The following is a 16560-nucleotide window of genomic DNA, read 5'->3' as shown; positions in this document are numbered from 1 at the left end:
ATGCCTTTTTTTTTTTTTTTTTTTTTATGAAGACCCATTTTCTATTTTGCTTTCCTCTCGACGAAATCCTCTCCGATACTGCCACTTTTTCCTGGTGAACGTCTGAGCTGATTATTGGAAAGCCATAGGTTAGAGATGTCAAAATGCAAAACTGTTATTGATCTGTGAGATGTGATGCAGAGTACACCCGGGTGTTGGTTTCTTCTCCTTAATTTTTTTTTTTTTTTTTTTAAGTTTTTTCGTTTTGTTTTATTTTTTTCAGTAAATGTTTCGGTTTTCTCCTTATTGTGCAATCATATTGCCAAAGAATGATTTCAAGACCTATTTCATCACTACATGTAAATATCAACGTTGTCCAATACCGTGGCAAAAAAATATATAAATGTTGTTTTATTTTGTTTTCCATTTTCTGAAAAACTACAATGATGTTTATGTGATGTATTGTCTTCCAGTTGGTTGCAATAATAAAAAAAAATACGAGTTGCAGAAGATAAGTTTTTTTTTTTTGACTGAAGACATAAAATACGGAAAGTTAGTTAAATATATGAGGGGAAACTGTGGGAAATTTTAAAGAATCTCTTAAGTCAGCATTATTTATCCTCTGGAGGACATGAATTTATGATATATTCCAAAAAAAAACCCGTCAAAACATATTAATATTAATCAAAAATGTGATTTTTAGGGCAGAAGTTGATGAGAATCCTTTGGAGGATTCATAGTCTGGGTTCCATGAAAGTCTGAACTGAATCTGTTCATCTGATCTTATTTAACTCTTCATGCGCCGGTGGCTTTGGAGGAAAGGTCAGAAGGTCATCACCGCTGGGAGGATTCATCCACTGGAGAACAGGAAGGCGGTTCTTTGAAAAACCCCAAAAAACACTTTGGATTTCATTTCCCTGTGTCAAATATCGAAATTCAAAACACATTTTTCAGATTAACAACATTAATTTCACACAAATGTAGAAATAAATCGCACATTTTTACTGTAAAAATACAGATTAATTGAAGTTGTGCTTTTATTCAGACATTCCTTCATGACTTTAAAATGTAGAGAAGTCAAACAAATGGTGCAAATTGTACTCTGTAAATTGAAAAATGGAAACGAATACAGGTCCAGCTGTTTCCTTACAGAGCTGTGAGGACTTGTAATGTGTTATTTCCACAGCTGAGGGCACCAAACAGTAGCGATGTGGCCCCAGAGAGCATTTTGAGCCAAACATATGTTGTAATTATCTGTTAGTTAATATAAATTATGTTGCATTAATTACCTTGATGAAAGTCGCCCCTGCCTGCACGTGTGGAAAAAGTCAAAAATCATTATCTGCACGGTAAAAATCGAACCAGAAATCTATGAAACTGAATAAATTTGTGAAGGTTTTTTACAAAAATCTTCAATTTGTCCTTGTTGCAACGGAAGAGTGGAAGGAAACTTGGGCGTAAAGTGAAATACCCGAACAAAAGACACGTCAGACATATCACCTGCCACTTCAGCTCACTGTAACCCCCCCCCCGGTGTGTAAAGTGTTGGCTTTGTGCGACTGGAGGCTCTTTAATTTGCTCTCCAGACTGACCCCAATCATTAACCTCCCATATTCCCATCAACAAGGGTCTTATCATACCCGGGCCTCTCCAGCCAGTTAATTATTCATTTGCCTCCTCTAATCATTTAAGTTCAATAATTCTGATTAAAGTCGAACCCCTCCTCCTCCTCCTCGGAGAGGGGGCTGGGGGGGTCGAAGTGAAGAGAGTTACCAAAGAGTTCCTCGACGTCTCTTATCGACGCGAGCGGTGCCATTTTGGATCGTGGTGGCGGCGGTGGAGGAGGAGGAGGAGGAGGAGGAAGAGGAGGAAGAGGAGGAGGAGGAGGCCCATTCATAATTGAAGCAGAGACCGGCTTAATCTTGAGCCAGTGCCTCCCTGTGCTGCACGCTCCCACCACAACACAACTGGAGCTAGCAGCTCCTCTGTTGCTATGCAACTACAGCAAAGAAGAGTGTTGGTTGGGGGGTGGGGGGTGGGGGGGGGGGGGGGGGTGGGGGGGGGGGGGGGGATGATGAGGGGCAAAAAAAAAAAGAAAAGAAAGAAAGAAGTGTGCATTCTCCAGATCTTTAGAGGGGATCATACTGCTGAGCTACAGTGAGCGAGGCTCAGAGGTAAGCGACGCCGCGCCACAGCTGAGCGTTTGATCTCATCTTGTAGATTCCCAGACACAGATTACACTCCGAGGTCCCTCCTCTTATCTCCTAATGCCTACACTTCTCCTCGCCCCCCCCCCCCCCCCCCCCCCCCCCCCCTCCCCCCGCCCCCCGCCCCCCCCAAGGAGAGGAGGGGAGGTTACAGGTAAATTCACCAGCATGTCCTCATCGGGGTCAGCCGGGCCTCATTTCATCCCAGGGAAATAAATTCAACTCATCGAGATGCTGTGACATTCCATTTTCGAGTGTGTGTGTGTGTGTGTGTGTGTGTGTGTGTGTGTGTGTCTATATCATCCATATCCACAGAGTGACCGGCCAGGCAAGTTTCCATGGAGACAGAAGTGGAGGTAGCGTTTCTCTTGTCAGCTCTCATTTATTGCCAAGCTTTATTGTTTTATTTTGGAGGGGTTTTTTTTTTTCTCTTTTGGACATTTTTTCCCTCCCTGGAGCTCAGGAGCAGGAGTGTGTTTCAACCAGGAGACGACGAGAAACACACACTTCAATCTCTCCTTATTGAATAACATGTAAAATAGTTGCAAGCTCTACAAAAGTGAATGGATTGTGTGTGTGTGTGTGTGTGTGTGTGTGTGTGTGTGTGTGTGTGTGTGTGTGTGTGTGTGTGTGTGTGTGTGTGTGTGTGTGTGTGTGTGTGTGTGTGTGTGTCAGATTGTTCTCCTGGTGTGTGTGGTGTGATCACACTCTTGTGGTGGTACGGTGTTACTACAGAACCAGCAGAACAAGTGGATCTGTGTGTGTGTGTGTGTGTGTGTGTGTGTGTGTGTGTGTGTGTGTGTATGTGTGTGTGTGTGTGTGTGTGTGTGTGTGTGTGTGTGTGTGTGTGTGTGTGTGTGTGTGTGTGTGTAATTACTGATAGGTGATCTTGGGTTGAATTCCAGACTTCCAGAGGCTTTCCCACATTTAATTTAAAAACTGTTCTCCACATGTTCTGAACCTGGCACACCTTTGATGTTGTTCCAGAGCTGATGTTTGGTTTTCATGTGTTTATATGACAGCAGTCAAACAGGTGTCAAACATAAGGCCCGTGGGCCAAAACTGGCCCACAAAAAGCTCCAAACTGGTCTCATAGTTTGACCATTTCGTTGTTGTTGTTAACTGTCCAAACTTCAAGGACCACCCCTCCTTTTTTTCCCTTTTAGCCACCACATACTTTGAAAATGACTGGTTTAGAAGATCAACTGAAAGAAAAGTTAACGACACATGAACCTTCATCGCAGTGTGTTGAAACAGACACCTTTCACTGTTTTATCTCTTTGTTTTTTTATTATAAAGCCTCAAACACACCAAGGCTGCACTAAAAAAAAGCAAAAGTTAAATGGAGTTCATCTTCAGTTCCAGTTTATATTCCATGCACGGTGCAGCAGAATGTGCTTTTCATGGATAATGGAAGTGTGACACAAGAAATAAATATCATCAGCAGCACCTGCTGGCCACATTTTAAATGGAGAAGCTGATTGAAAAAATAGTTTATGAAGCAAATTCTCGATGGCAGAAAATAGAAAAGAAGTATAATCTAATACAGCTGCTGAAAGTAAGGTTTGCAGGATATTTCCATAACAGAGGCTCGTGTATAGCTGCAGTGAGCAGTGCTGGGGAGTAGCATGTTACTTTGTAACTTTCTAATTTTGTAAGTTTGTAACTTGTTGCAGTAACAATGTTATTTTTTTGTTTAACAAAGTAAAGTGACACATTAAACTGAGAATATCTGTGACAAAATCGCTGTACTGGACAACAGTAATCTGCTTTTCTGAGTTACTTTAGCTGCACTTGACTCTGTGTGAAGTTCTGATCAGTTTAAGTGGTGTAGGCTGTAATGTGACCACGGTGATCTCTTCATCTCGCTCTGACTTCTGAGAAAGTCACCTTGAACCTTGATGCGAACACTTCCTGAAGAAGGTGGGAAAATGCTCCTGGATGAATTTATCTGAATCCTCTCAGCTGTGATCACGCTGCTCTAACATACTGGGAGCAGACGAGGAGACATCTGAGCATCAGACGTCTGATGTGTGAAACACATTAAGGAATGACACACACACACACACAAACACACACAGAGGGATGGCAGACAGGAGGACTGGCATGCAGCGACGCACACGTGTTCAAGTAAAACAGGAAGAGAGGAAACAGGCTGGTCAGGCAGCCTTCAGACTTCAGAGCTGACGCTGTGCAGCCTTCCGCTTGATGATACAGAAAACCCCGACCCTCAGCTGCTCTGGATTCAGGTATAATACTGGGAAAATGCATAAACTAAAGCTGGAAATAACATCCTGTATAATGAACTCTGCGGTATTGGTGTTCAAAGTCTGCAATTTGAATGTATTCCAGGTGGTTCTTTTGACTGATTCTGATTGAACTAAATCACTATAAAAGTGTCATTAAAGACACTTTAAAGTAGTTTTCTTATTTGTTGCTATGTTGCATTGGCTTGTTTCTTTGCAGGATTGTTCCAGATTGATCCGTCTGCATGGGATGAGTGAAGACATGATCATTTGAAGAATGTGATCCAGCTCCTCTGTCCCAGACTGGAAAGAGAGAGAGAGAAAGAGAGCAATCTAACATCTGATGAGGATCCAAATGTGTGTTGCAACATAATTCACTGTGTGTGGTTTTCTTTTAGTTCTTGTCAGTCTCAGGGCAAACGAACCATATTTCCTTTTGTGCTATTTCCAGCTTTACTTCCTGTCCCCTCCGGTTTCTACACCCATCCTCAACCAGGTGTGTTGAGCTTGGTTTTGCCCTCACAGTGACACACTGAGTCTGGTCAGTGTTCACATGATCCATTCTGACCTCTCATGTCTTCCAGGTGGCAGCGGCGTTATACCATCTGAAGTTCATGAACATCATCCACGCAGACCACGGCTCAACAACCAGAGAGTTTGGCTCATGAAATCTCGAAGGCCCGCCAAGGCCGGTGTCTTCAGTGTCTGCCTTATTAGTAAGTAACTCTGATGCCTAAACTCAGACCTCTGTATTGATTCTTCAGTTCGGATTGATTTCCATGCTGAGGAAAACTTGTGCTCTCTATGGAAATATGTATCTTTTCTCCAGGTTTCTTCACATAGTCCAAAAACATGTTCAATCTTCTTTTAGTGCCTGTAAATTGCTCCTATTATAAATGTCAATGTGTGAACATTCATAACAAAAAGTTTCAAACTTGTTTTAATGATATCCTTTTCATCGGTCAGTTAAAGACAGAGAGTAGAATAATCTGATGTGTCAGACTACTCTGATCTGCTTTAGTTCATTTGTGTAAGAATAATTACATGCTCTCTCGATCTTTCCTATCACTGACCAGAAACTTTAGATTTAAATTTTAAATATGTTGTTGTTTTGCAGGGTGTAAGTGATGAAAATGTCATATTTTCACTAAATCAAACAATTACCACCGAAAAGGACAACAATCTCAACGTAATTCCAATATTAATATCTTCTTGAAGAAAATACAATGAAATGTCCAAAAAAAAAAAAAACTTCTCCTTTAACTATTGCCTTATGCGTTTTTTGGAAACTCACAATGACAGCACACCTTTTTAGGTTACTACTATTCTATTACCTTTCATGGCAGCACCATTGTTCTATACAGTGTGTCTGCTATTCTGAAGAGATTTGTCTAACCTGTTGTCTTGAGCCTCTTGCCCACTTCTCTTTCACATAGTTTTTTGCTCTCTATTCATGCTGTTATATTTTATTTACTTAAGTCTTTTGAGATCCACTTCCTAAACCTGTTTTCATACTTACTGGGGTAAATTCAGAATCATATGTGCACCATCATACAATTTTAGTTTTGTCTTCAAGATTACAAAGCTTGATTGCCTTATTCCAACCTAAGAGCACCACATGTCATATGTGCTTGTCTGGTAAGTTTACTTGGTCTTGCAGTTTTATATCAGCTATTGATGCTGTGACTGGAATTAATTCTGGCTGTAGGTTTATTATACAGCTCAGAGATTACATTGATTATAGATGGATGAAAACCAAATTTGTCAAGTACCTTATATAAAAGTGACTACCTCACCTTGTCAAATGTTTTTTTCTGTGTCAGGACTCGCACCAGTGTCTTCATTTTTTGCTGGGTAACTTGTGTAATCACATGTAACACCTTACTGATGCTGTCCTGTGTCTGTCTTTGTTTGATCAACCCCGTCTGCTCTTATACTGGGTAAGAGGGTTTTCAGTCTTTTTGCTATAATGGAGGTAAAAAGTTTATTGTCTATATTTGAGACACTAACTGGCCAATAATTGCTATATTCCAACTTGTCCTTTCCCTCCTTAGGGATAATTGAAACAATGTATTCACTGTATGAACAATAGTTTCTGCTAATAATTGTTAGGTTTGGGAAAATATAAACACTTCCAATACAAATACTCCGCACCACCACCACCACAACAACAAAAATATTTCAAGCTATAATTCTAAAGTTATTATTGCACTATTTCAAGAAGTTTCGTCGTTTTAAACTCAGCTCAACCCTTATCGTTTATTTAAACGACATTTCCCAGCACGCCTCTGTAACGATGCGTCATCACTTTCCAAGGGAACTCTCGCGAGATGTTGTGTTTGACCCTGCCCTATGTCTCGCGCACTCGCAGCTCCTTCGCTCAGTATAAAAAGCAGGACATCGACGGACGGAGGACGGCTGGGGAGTCGCAGCCCGGGAGTGTAAATAAGACCGTCAAAACTGTGTTTTATTTACAAGCGCGATGCCGGCTGTTTTAAAGTACCGCTCCCAGTTGTTTTGACCCGCTTTTTTGTATATTTTTGGCTCTCTGTCTCTCGCCTATTTCCGTGTGGTTTTTACACTACGCGTATAATGGCGAGCTCGGCTAACTCGAACCCAGTGGTAAGGATCAATCTCTAAGGATTGTCAGTGGGGAGGGAAAAGGGGGTGAAGTTAATGAAAAACTGTCAACAAGCTGGTCTTTTTTGAATGAATCTGCTTTATTAAACACTTTCACTGTTACATCCATCACGAGGGAAATTCAGGTTCAGTAAATTCACCATTAATAACCAATTAATTGAGGGAGATGTCAAATTAAATAGAGAATTGAGGGGTTTCTTGGCCGTTTCGTTCATTTCACCGTTTTAAAAAGGCTTCTGATATACTAATATAAAATATTTTTAGATGCCTGTGCTGCCGTTGTAGCTCTAGTTTCTGCTAAATAGTTAAGAAAATAGGCAGAGGACTACAGATGTATGCAAAGCACATTGTCACAACCCCGATTTTTTTTTCTTTTTTTAGTTTTATTCCTTGAAAAAGAAATTATTAAAGGTTTTCGTCGCTTTTAGTCAGTCTGCTGCCTCATCATTGTCCTCCATTTCCACGTCCAAGCGGAGAGGATTTATCCGTCCCAAACCTCCTCTTCCACCCGAAAAAGACAAATATCTCCACCTCCCTTTAAAAAAAGAGACAAAATAGTGAAGCGAAGAGATAATAAGAAGAGAAATTCCTTCAAAGTGTAGTATTTTAGTAGGGAAGTGCCCCCGGCCGTGCTGTGTAAAATGGCTTCCTTGTGCCCGGTGTGTGTCTCGCGCGGCTCTGGCCCTCCTCCTTCCCGCCGCCTGGTTTTATACCGCCATGTTGGCTCTCTAATATAGACTTGCCCGGGATGGGAAGGTGCTACTCGACGCTACGTCACGCGGCTCCACATATAAACACCAGACGGAGCTTTAAATAGTGGAGGAGCCGACCGGGCCGAGGGGGAGGCAGGAGGGAGGAGGGCGGCTCAGACCGAGGTCTGCGGCGGACCGGCGGGGCGGCGCGGCGGCGCGGCGGCGGCGGCCTCCTCCTCCGCCAACCCGCCTCAGCTGCGTGTTTACCGGGTTGCGATCGCGCATCAGTCTCGTGGGACGTAAACGTTGTTGCTCGCGACAGAGGGGATGAACAACAAGGCACAGCCAGCAGCTAAAACACCCAGAGATTACCCTGCAGGAGCAGAGATACACACACAAACACACAGCTTTCTGGATTCTCCTGATGAATGCTGAAATGAATATTCTGCCAATGTCTGACTTGTAAAATGTTTTTGATCACTTTGTTCTTCTAATCTGTCATTGGTAGCTCTTACCAGATTATATAGGGTCCTGTTTTTGTTTGCAAAATTTAAAAACAAAACGAACTGAAAAAAAAATCCATGTCCAATATGGGAAGATTTATCAATAATGGAAAATTCTCCCAAGATTAAATGTGTTTTTTATTGTAAAAATGCAAGAATCCTCCCAAGAAAATGTATCTAAGATGTTGGAGCCATTTTACAAATTTGTTCAGATTAATGTTGTTTTTAATGCAGTTTCTAAGAAATCAAACCTTGAGAGCTTTCTTTTATCCCCACACTCCTAATGTTTGCTCTGTCACAACCTGAACTTTACCAGATTAGATATAGCCCTGTTTTGGTTGCAAAATTTAACAATGCATTGCTAAATCTGGTCAAAATGATCTCAGATTTATTAATTTGTTAGAAAGTAACTAAAAATTTGCTTGGAATGATTCTTAACTTTTGCATTAAAACTGCATCCTTCCTAATCTGGTCAAATTGTTAAATGTATGATTAATTTTACAAGATTAGATGCTTTTTTTCCCTCTCTTAATGGCAAAATTGAAGAATTGTAAAGTGAAGACAGTTGAAAACCAATCTGGGACGATTTATTTCTAATGGAAGATTCTTGCCAGATTAGATATGTTGCAGTTTTTAATGCAGAGTTTGAAAATCCTCTTGAGCAGACTAACTCAGAGACCTTTCACACTCTCCTCGTGTTTCCCCTCCACAGCCTAAACTTTACAAGTCTGTGATCGAGGACGTGATCAATGAGGTGCGGGAGCTGTTTCTGGACGAGGGCGTGGACGAACAGGTCCTCCTGGAGCTGAAAACGGTGAGCGCCAGTCCGGACTGGGCCGGCCCGATCGGACCCGGAGTTGGATGATCCTGAACCTCCCTCTGGTTCTCTGCAGCTGTGGGAGAACAAACTGCTGCAGTCCAAAGCCGTGGAGGGTTTCCACACCGAGGAGCAGGCGGCCCTGCAGGCGCAGCAGCAGCAGCAGCAGCAAGTCCAGCAGGCCCAGCAGGTCCAGCAGGTGACCCAGCCCGCACAGGCGCAGCAGGTCATCCTCCCCCCGCAGCAGCAGCAAGGTGGGTCCACAGGAGAGACAGCACAAACCTCAACATGTTCACGTGAAGAGCTTCATCCAACACCTGTACCAGACTCTTCTAGCCAGAAGCATGTGTTCGTTAGAAATGTCTCACTCCCTGTGTTTTTGTTAACATAGCGTAGCTTTGAGCTTTGTCAGGGCCACGGAATTCTCGTCTGAGGTCTTCCACTTCAAATAAACACGAGGATTCTGGCTGCTGGTTCGCTGGCGCTGACTTTACATTTCTAAGCGAGGTGTTTAATGTCAGCATCTATTCCCTTTCACTTTGAAATAAATTAAAAATACATTGATTACAGAGGGATTATAAAAATGAGGTCAAGCCCTTTGACCTTTGCCTGTTTCTTATGGAGTTTGTGTCTTGGGCCCCATTTTTAATGATGTTTTTAAGCGAATACAGGAAACTGTCATTAAGTTGTGGGAGTGTTTACATGACAGTGGTGCTCAGAGTCACCGACAGAGTGTCATGACTTCCTGTCCATGTTCTCCTGGGCCTCATTAATCAACCGTACAAAAAGTTCTGAATTATGTCTTACGAATGTAAGTTTTTTGTAAGGACAAAAAAAATGTATTTATTAACGATGCATACATGGGCTGTATCCACATCAGTAAGTCATCAGTGTTGATAAATCCCACTTGTTCTTAATTCATGCACTTTAGGGTTCATCTCCCTTCAGAAACGCCTCTAATTAACCACATATTGCAACAACATGCCTATTTATTTAAAAAAAAGTATTCACTTTTCTGAATCTGAAATACATTTCAGCAGGTTGAAATAAACCAGAAAACATTGTTTGTTACATTGAATGTTGGAAAAACCAACAAAAGGAGAAATGCTGCCTGTGATAAGGTAGTCACTGCAGTTAATGCTCAGAGGAGAGATCGCCAGAAGGAAAAAACAAAACTAAGTGGTTTGGTGGCGCAGTCCTTGTCAGAAATACCAGAATGAACCAGAGCTGGATGTTCTCTGGCTTCGGTTCTTCCTGTCTCTGGATCCAGTATAGTGCGTAAATCAGGAAACGGATCAGCTGCACTTTGAAAACTCGTTCCCCGCAGAGCTCATGGTTCAGTAAAATATCACTTCCATATATTTTACCCAGCTGCCACGGCGTCACCCCACATACGGAACGCCTGTTTCTATCTAGATGAAATTCCCAGCTGAGCATTTTTAATCAAAACAGACGACATATGTGGCTTTTGCACCTGCTGTGACTCTCTTCAAGCTTTGTATTTAAGGTATAAGTCCAAGTTGATAAACTCCATACTTTGGGTGTGAATGCTCTGCGCATACGGTTGATAAATGAGGCCCCTGGACTGGTAGTTTTAGAGATGAGTCACTCATATTAACAATCCAGCTTCATCATCCATCCACACGAATGTCCGTGTACTCTCCATTGTTATGTTTATAGTGTATTGTTCTATGTGTGCGTGTGTGGTTTCATTACAAAACAAACAGCACTCACTAGTTGATCGCTTTATTTCCCTTTGGCCAGTGTGGAGCTGGGATTACCATCCTACAGCACAGGTGTGCTTTGGATGACGGAGTGAGGGTGTCGTGGTGGAGTTCAGTGGCCGATCGCTGTAGTTGCTAACAGGATCACACACCAACGGGCCTGGATAATTCCACAGTGCTCCACTGACTCTAATCTGTCTCATGAAATCCAGGACGAGAATAGATGAACGGTGCTGCAATAAATATACAATCAATAACTGAGATACAGAAGTCAGAAGAATCGATGAAGCTGATAAGCTGTGATTGTGTGACCTGAACGTGTTTCTCTCCACAGCTCCCCAGCAGCAAGTCATCGTGCAGGACTCGAAGATCCTTCAGCACATGAGTGCAACGGGGATGGTGAGTAGGTTTTGTGCACATTTTCAATGAGTTTGAGAGTCTGCTCAAACCATCGAGTAGCCACTGAACACACGGCCAGCGTGACGACCGGTGCAGGTTGTAGAGAGAATAGACGAAGGAAGATTTTCCTTTTCTATTGTCTCTGTGCAGAATGTTCACGCCGCACACTGTGAGCTCTTTGTTATTCTGATGAAATTCTGCTTCACAGCGGCTTCTGCAAACCACCTGTAAATGTCAACGTCTGATTGTTTTTTTTCCCTCCTTAACCTTCAAACACAGTCCTGAAGCTTCACTTGTAAATTGACTGATCTTTTTCTTCCATCTTGGCTGAGTAAGAATTGAAGTTACTGCTTCAGGAATTGTGACGAGGTTTTAAGTGCATGAAATTTTACTTTTAAACATGACTGAAGCCTCTGACGTGTGTGTCTGTGTGTGTGTGTGTTCTCCTTCTGTCCTCTAGAGTGCAGCAGCTACCGCAGCAACTCTTGCTCTGCCCACCGGAGTCACTCCGTACCAACAGCTCATCACCAGCCAAGGTAAAGCTCCCTCAAACAGCGCTCCTCTGCAGTGACTGCTGAGGAAACCCCCCCCCCCCCCCCCCCCCTCCCCTCCCCTCCCCTCCCCTCAGTGTTTACAAGGTTTTGGTGTGGTTGCAGGCCAGATCCTGCAGGTGGTCCGCGCTGCTAACGGCGCTCAGTACATCATCCAACCCCAGCAGCAGATCCTCCTGCAGCAGCAGATGCAGCCCGGCGGCGTGCAGGCGCCCGTCATTCAGCAGGTAACGCAGCGACGCAGCTGCATGCTTCCTGTTTGTTTGTGTGTGTGTGTGTGTGTGTGTGAGTCCATAAACTCCTCCTGAAAAGTGGGTTAAACAAGGCTCCACCGCCGCGGGGCCCTGCGGCTGTGACGCACTGGAATAACCAACAGTTGGAAAATTCACCTGGAAGTGTGGAGGGAGAAGTGCCATGAAAAACACAGGGTGTTTCTGGGAAATCAGGGGATGCTGATCTCACAAATCTCACCTTTTCCCCCTTCTGAGGAGTGTTTCTGCTATTACTGTTAATGAGCACTCCAGAAGAAACAGCAGGAGTTAAATGTAATGTAATAACGCATGCTTTTCAGTCAGATCAGTTATTTGAGATTTAGCATGTTTTTGCAGTATTACGGGAGATTTCCTGCATTTAAAAAGCGAAACTGTTTTCGTGTGTTTTATTGAATGTGTGCAGGTTCTGGCGCCTCTGCAGGGAGGCCTGCCCCAGCAGACAGGAGTCATCATACAGCCCCAGCAGATCGTCTTAGCTCCAGGAAACAAAGTCCAAGGAAATACGCAGGTCAGAACCACGGCTCCTTCAGGGACTGACCGCTCTGCAAAGCCACAGCGACAACCCGTCAAGGCCTCCACACTCCTGAGGGGTGCTTTGTTGTTGTTTGCTGCTAATATGAAGCAAAAGCTTTTAACTGCAACAATGATGATTTCTCTCAGCTTTTTGCAGCATTTTTTAAAAAACACAAACCCTCAGGCGGTGGAGTTTTGCAGAATTAAAGTCTCAGCATGTGCGACGCTGCCAAACACTTTATTTCACACTTCAGATTCAGAGTTAGAGTCCGCATGTGTCCAGCGTGATCATTAATCACGTCTACTACTCTGACCCTGCAGCCACCAGGGGGCGTTAGGACGGACATAACTGCCATGCTAGATCTCGTGTCACGAGATCTCGCGAGATCGAAATGCCGCGAGATTGAGTACGTTTATATGCAGGCAATAACTCTTTATTAACTGGAATATTGACGGAATAATACATTACGTGGCGCACAGCCATATAAACACGTGCAAAACCCTGAATATGCTCATATTCATATTTAAAAACCCGGTCGAAAGGGACATGAAAAACTGTTCTGCGCATGTTCTATCCGCAAGGAATCTTGGTCTTTTGAGTACACAAACTGCTTGTCATACGGTTTAATTGCTACGACGTAAAGAAAATGTGCGGAAACGATCGTTCAGTTCTTCTCTTTTATTGAAAAAACGGTGCATCGCATCAACGAACATTTTACCACGTCTTGCCGGCTCACACTCTTTTTCTAACAACATGCAGAGAGAGCCTGCAGCAGCTGTGGCGCCCTTCTTCCTCTGTGGTGTCTGTGTAAAATAAGGTTGAACATGCAAACAGCACACCTAGTGGCAGGAAGTGCAAATGCAGTCATGGCGTTGTCTGTGCGCCGCAGTTTGAATGGGAATAGGCGAACTATGCAGCCGCCTAGGGCGCAGTGTACAGTGCATGTGAGTACTGCACCGCTCCCCACAGCTCAGCACCAACACCCCCCCCCCCCGCAATTAAGCCAAACGTGCTGAGAACAACAAGCCACAAACATTACCAATGGTGACAGCGTGGACATTTCTATTAGCCGTCAGCAAAGTTTAATTCCTGATCCGGTGACTCTCAACTCTAAAACCACCAATTCCCTGGACAATGTGGCTTTTCAGATTTTTCTTTTTTGCAAGACAGCACGTCCCTCATTGTCAAAGGAGTTTTAAGCAGCGTCTTGATTCTGCTGCATGTCTGTCCTCTGACGCCCCCTGCAGGTGATGCAGGCTGCGGCGATGGCCCCGCAGCCCGGCCAGGCCGCCACGGCAGCTCAGGTCCAGCAGGTCCAGCAGGCCCAGGGAGCGGCCGCGGCACAGGCCCCGGTGCAGGCCCAGGCCCAGGTCCAGCAGCAGGCCCAGGCCCAGCCGCAGGCGCAGCAGCCCCCCATGATGCTCCAGGTGGACGGAGCCGGGGACACCTCCTCGGAAGAGGACGAGGACGAGGAGGAGGAGTACGACGAAGACGAGGAGGAGGAGAAGGACAAGGACGCCGGCGAAGACGGCCAAGTGGAAGAGGTGAGGGGACGCCGTCGACGGGAGAAGCGGGCGCGCTCCCGGCGGGGCTTTGTGAGTAAAACCCTGTGAACGGCGGATGCCTCTCTGCTCCCAGGAGCCTCTGAACAGCGGAGACGACGTCAGCGACGAGGAGGACCAGGAGCTGTTCGATACGGAGAATGTAGTGGTGTGCCAGTACGACAAGGTAGGACACCTTCATCCCGCGATGAACCAACACCTCAACACTGTATAAATACTGAGCCGGGGCCAGGGGTCAGCGCCGGTTCATGTCTCTCTGTGCGAGTCTGGCCGGATCTCCGGCGTGCTGAAGACATTAGAAACGGCGTCGACCTGCTCTGAACGCCCACATCCTTCATTTTCTCTTCTCTCTCTCTCACACCGCAGATCCACAGAAGTAAGAACAAATGGAAATTCCACCTGAAGGACGGGATCATGAATCTGAACGGGAGAGACTACGTCTTCTCCAAAGCCATCGGGGACGCCGAGTGGTGAAGTGACGAACGAGAGCAGCGGGGGGGGCGGGAGCCGCGGCTCCTCCTCCTCCAGTCACCGGACACTTCAGCATCCCTCCATCCTCTGTGACTGGATCCATTCAGGACGCCACTTCTGAGTCTCTGAGAACTCTCTGACGAATCCAAAGGACTGTGAGGTACTGTACGAGCCGGGCGTCGTCAGAGAAACGCCCCGCCGAGCCTGCAGGGGGAGGGGAGTCCGAACGGAGCCTTGGTTCTCTCGCTTTCTCTCTCTTTTCCCTTCTTCCAGGCTTCTCTGCCCCCTCCTTTTTTTTTTTTTCCCCTGAGAGAATTCAACACGGGGAAGTAAGCATTTCACTTCATACAGGTGTAGTGGACCAGGGTGACCTCCTCCTCCTCCTCCTCCTCCTCCTCCTCTTCCTCCCCCACAGGTCAGAGGTCACTCATCATCACCCCGTAGAAACACCTTCATGCACTGTAGTCAGTTGACTGGATTGACTCGTGTCTCCTTTACAAGTCCAAACTTAGTGCCACCAGTCAAGCTCGCTGCCTTTTAGAAATTTGTTTTTCTTGGTTTTAATTCTGTCTCACATGTTTCTCAACAAGGTGCTCCAGAGTTCTACTTTTAAACATTTTTTTTTTTTTTTTTTAAGAAAAAAATGTGTCTAATGAAGGGTTTAGGAATAAAGAAGGTAATTTAACATTGATTTTTAATGACTAATTTTTATCTGCATCCAAAAAAAAAAAACACCCATTAATTTTATTTTTTTTTTTCATCCTGGAGCTTCATTCCATCTTTATCCTGAGAACAGGAGAAAACAAAGATCCTGAATTCATTTGTACAAAAACGAGTGGGTGTGTCTTGTTGGTGTGTCTTCGGTTAGAAGATTTGCACTGTCAGTTTCTCCATGTGTTGTGAAGTCAGTCCAGTTAATCTGTGAGTGCGGGGTTTGTTTGTTTTTTGTTTGTTTTTTTTTTCACGCCCCTATTTATTCCTGAAAGTTCCCCACATGCTCTTATTTTCAGAAAAGGTTGAAAAGCCAGACTGTGCTCTTATAATCTGATAAGTGTTCCTTTTTTTTTTTTCTTCTTCTTCTTCTTCTTCTTTGGGCTGGGCAAGTTCAGCGTTCCAAATCTTTTCTTCCACGGTTCGTTCTCCTGTACTTTCATTTTATTGATCACTTTTAAACATGAGGATGTTTTCTACGGCGGTGAGTGGAACTCGGGCCTGTGTGTTTCTCTGCAGTTTGTTTTTAGGGCCCTTTTGTTGCAGCAATTTTAAATCAAACTAGGGATTTATTCTGATTTATTTGGACCGCTTCGTTCAAAGAAACATCAGCAGCACACAGAAAAGACAATTTTTAGAAGCAAAAACTTTTTTTTTTTTTTTGTTCTTTTTCCCCACCAAACTGTCTGTTAAACAGTAGCTGCGTTTTCCAGCACGCTTGAGGTGAAGCACTACGGCGTGTCTTTGGCTTTCAGGATTCATGGTTTCTCTTCTCGTAGTTTCCGCTCCCGGGGGCGGAGCCAGCTCATCGTCTCTGGATGTCGCGTGTGCCTTTTTTCTGCCGTGTCACAAACGAAACGAAAGGAACTGTACCTTCTGCTTTTTCATTGTTTTGTCCCCCGTGTGTTTTAACTGTTGTTCAGATCATTAAAAGAAATGTAATGTTCATATTATTCATTAAATTTTTTTCTTAAATTAAATCAAAGTTTGAATCAAAGCTCTTTATGGATTGTGCTTTTGAATGAGTGGAGCTGTTTTGAAGCCAATAAATAAATGGAATGTTTTTTTGCAACCGTGTTTAACTCCAGTTTAAAAGGGCTTCCTCGTGGTTGTAACCTTCATGGCACCGTCTACACTGTACAAACTAAGCATTGTTGATGGCAACGTGTAAACGGAAGAAATTCGGGATCTTGGAGGTTTACACCCAGGATGTGGAGCGACGGGTCACGTCTCTTCCGGTCAGCTGAAGCCAGTGTGACTGAAGGACGACGC

The 16560-nt window shown here is 44.2% G+C and overlaps 1 protein-coding gene across 1 annotated transcript; it reads left to right on the top strand.

The window, feature by feature from the left end:
* Nucleotides 1-6809: 6809 nt before the first annotated feature.
* On the top strand, nucleotides 6810-16234 carry gtf2a1 (general transcription factor IIA, 1). The gene is made up of 10 exons (XM_030109534.1): nucleotides 6810-7054; nucleotides 8980-9081; nucleotides 9161-9338; nucleotides 11143-11207; nucleotides 11668-11743; nucleotides 11864-11985; nucleotides 12434-12538; nucleotides 13792-14088; nucleotides 14183-14272; nucleotides 14473-16234. The coding sequence occupies exons 1-10, from the start codon at nucleotides 7025-7027 to the stop codon at nucleotides 14578-14580; spliced, it is 1173 nt and encodes a 390-aa protein (XP_029965394.1). The 5' UTR covers nucleotides 6810-7024; the 3' UTR covers nucleotides 14581-16234.
* The last annotated feature ends 326 nt before the right edge of the window (nucleotides 16235-16560 follow it).

This window comes from Salarias fasciatus, chromosome 15 (assembly GCF_902148845.1).
Source record: "Salarias fasciatus chromosome 15, fSalaFa1.1, whole genome shotgun sequence".
Classification (NCBI taxonomy): domain Eukaryota; kingdom Metazoa; phylum Chordata; class Actinopteri; order Blenniiformes; family Blenniidae; genus Salarias; species Salarias fasciatus.
This window is presented reverse-complemented; position numbering and strand designations above follow the sequence as displayed.

Excerpts from the sequence above, each read along its gene's own strand:
- gtf2a1 (XM_030109534.1), top strand. The coding sequence starts at position 7,025 with ATGGCGAGCTCGGCTAACTCGAACCCAGTG. Across the intron at positions 11,986-12,433 it reads AGGCGCCCGTCATTCAGCAG|GTTCTGGCGCCTCTGCAGGG; the intron begins GTAACGCAGCGA and ends GAATGTGTGCAG. Across the intron at positions 14,273-14,472 it reads TGGTGTGCCAGTACGACAAG|ATCCACAGAAGTAAGAACAA; the intron begins GTAGGACACCTT and ends CTCACACCGCAG.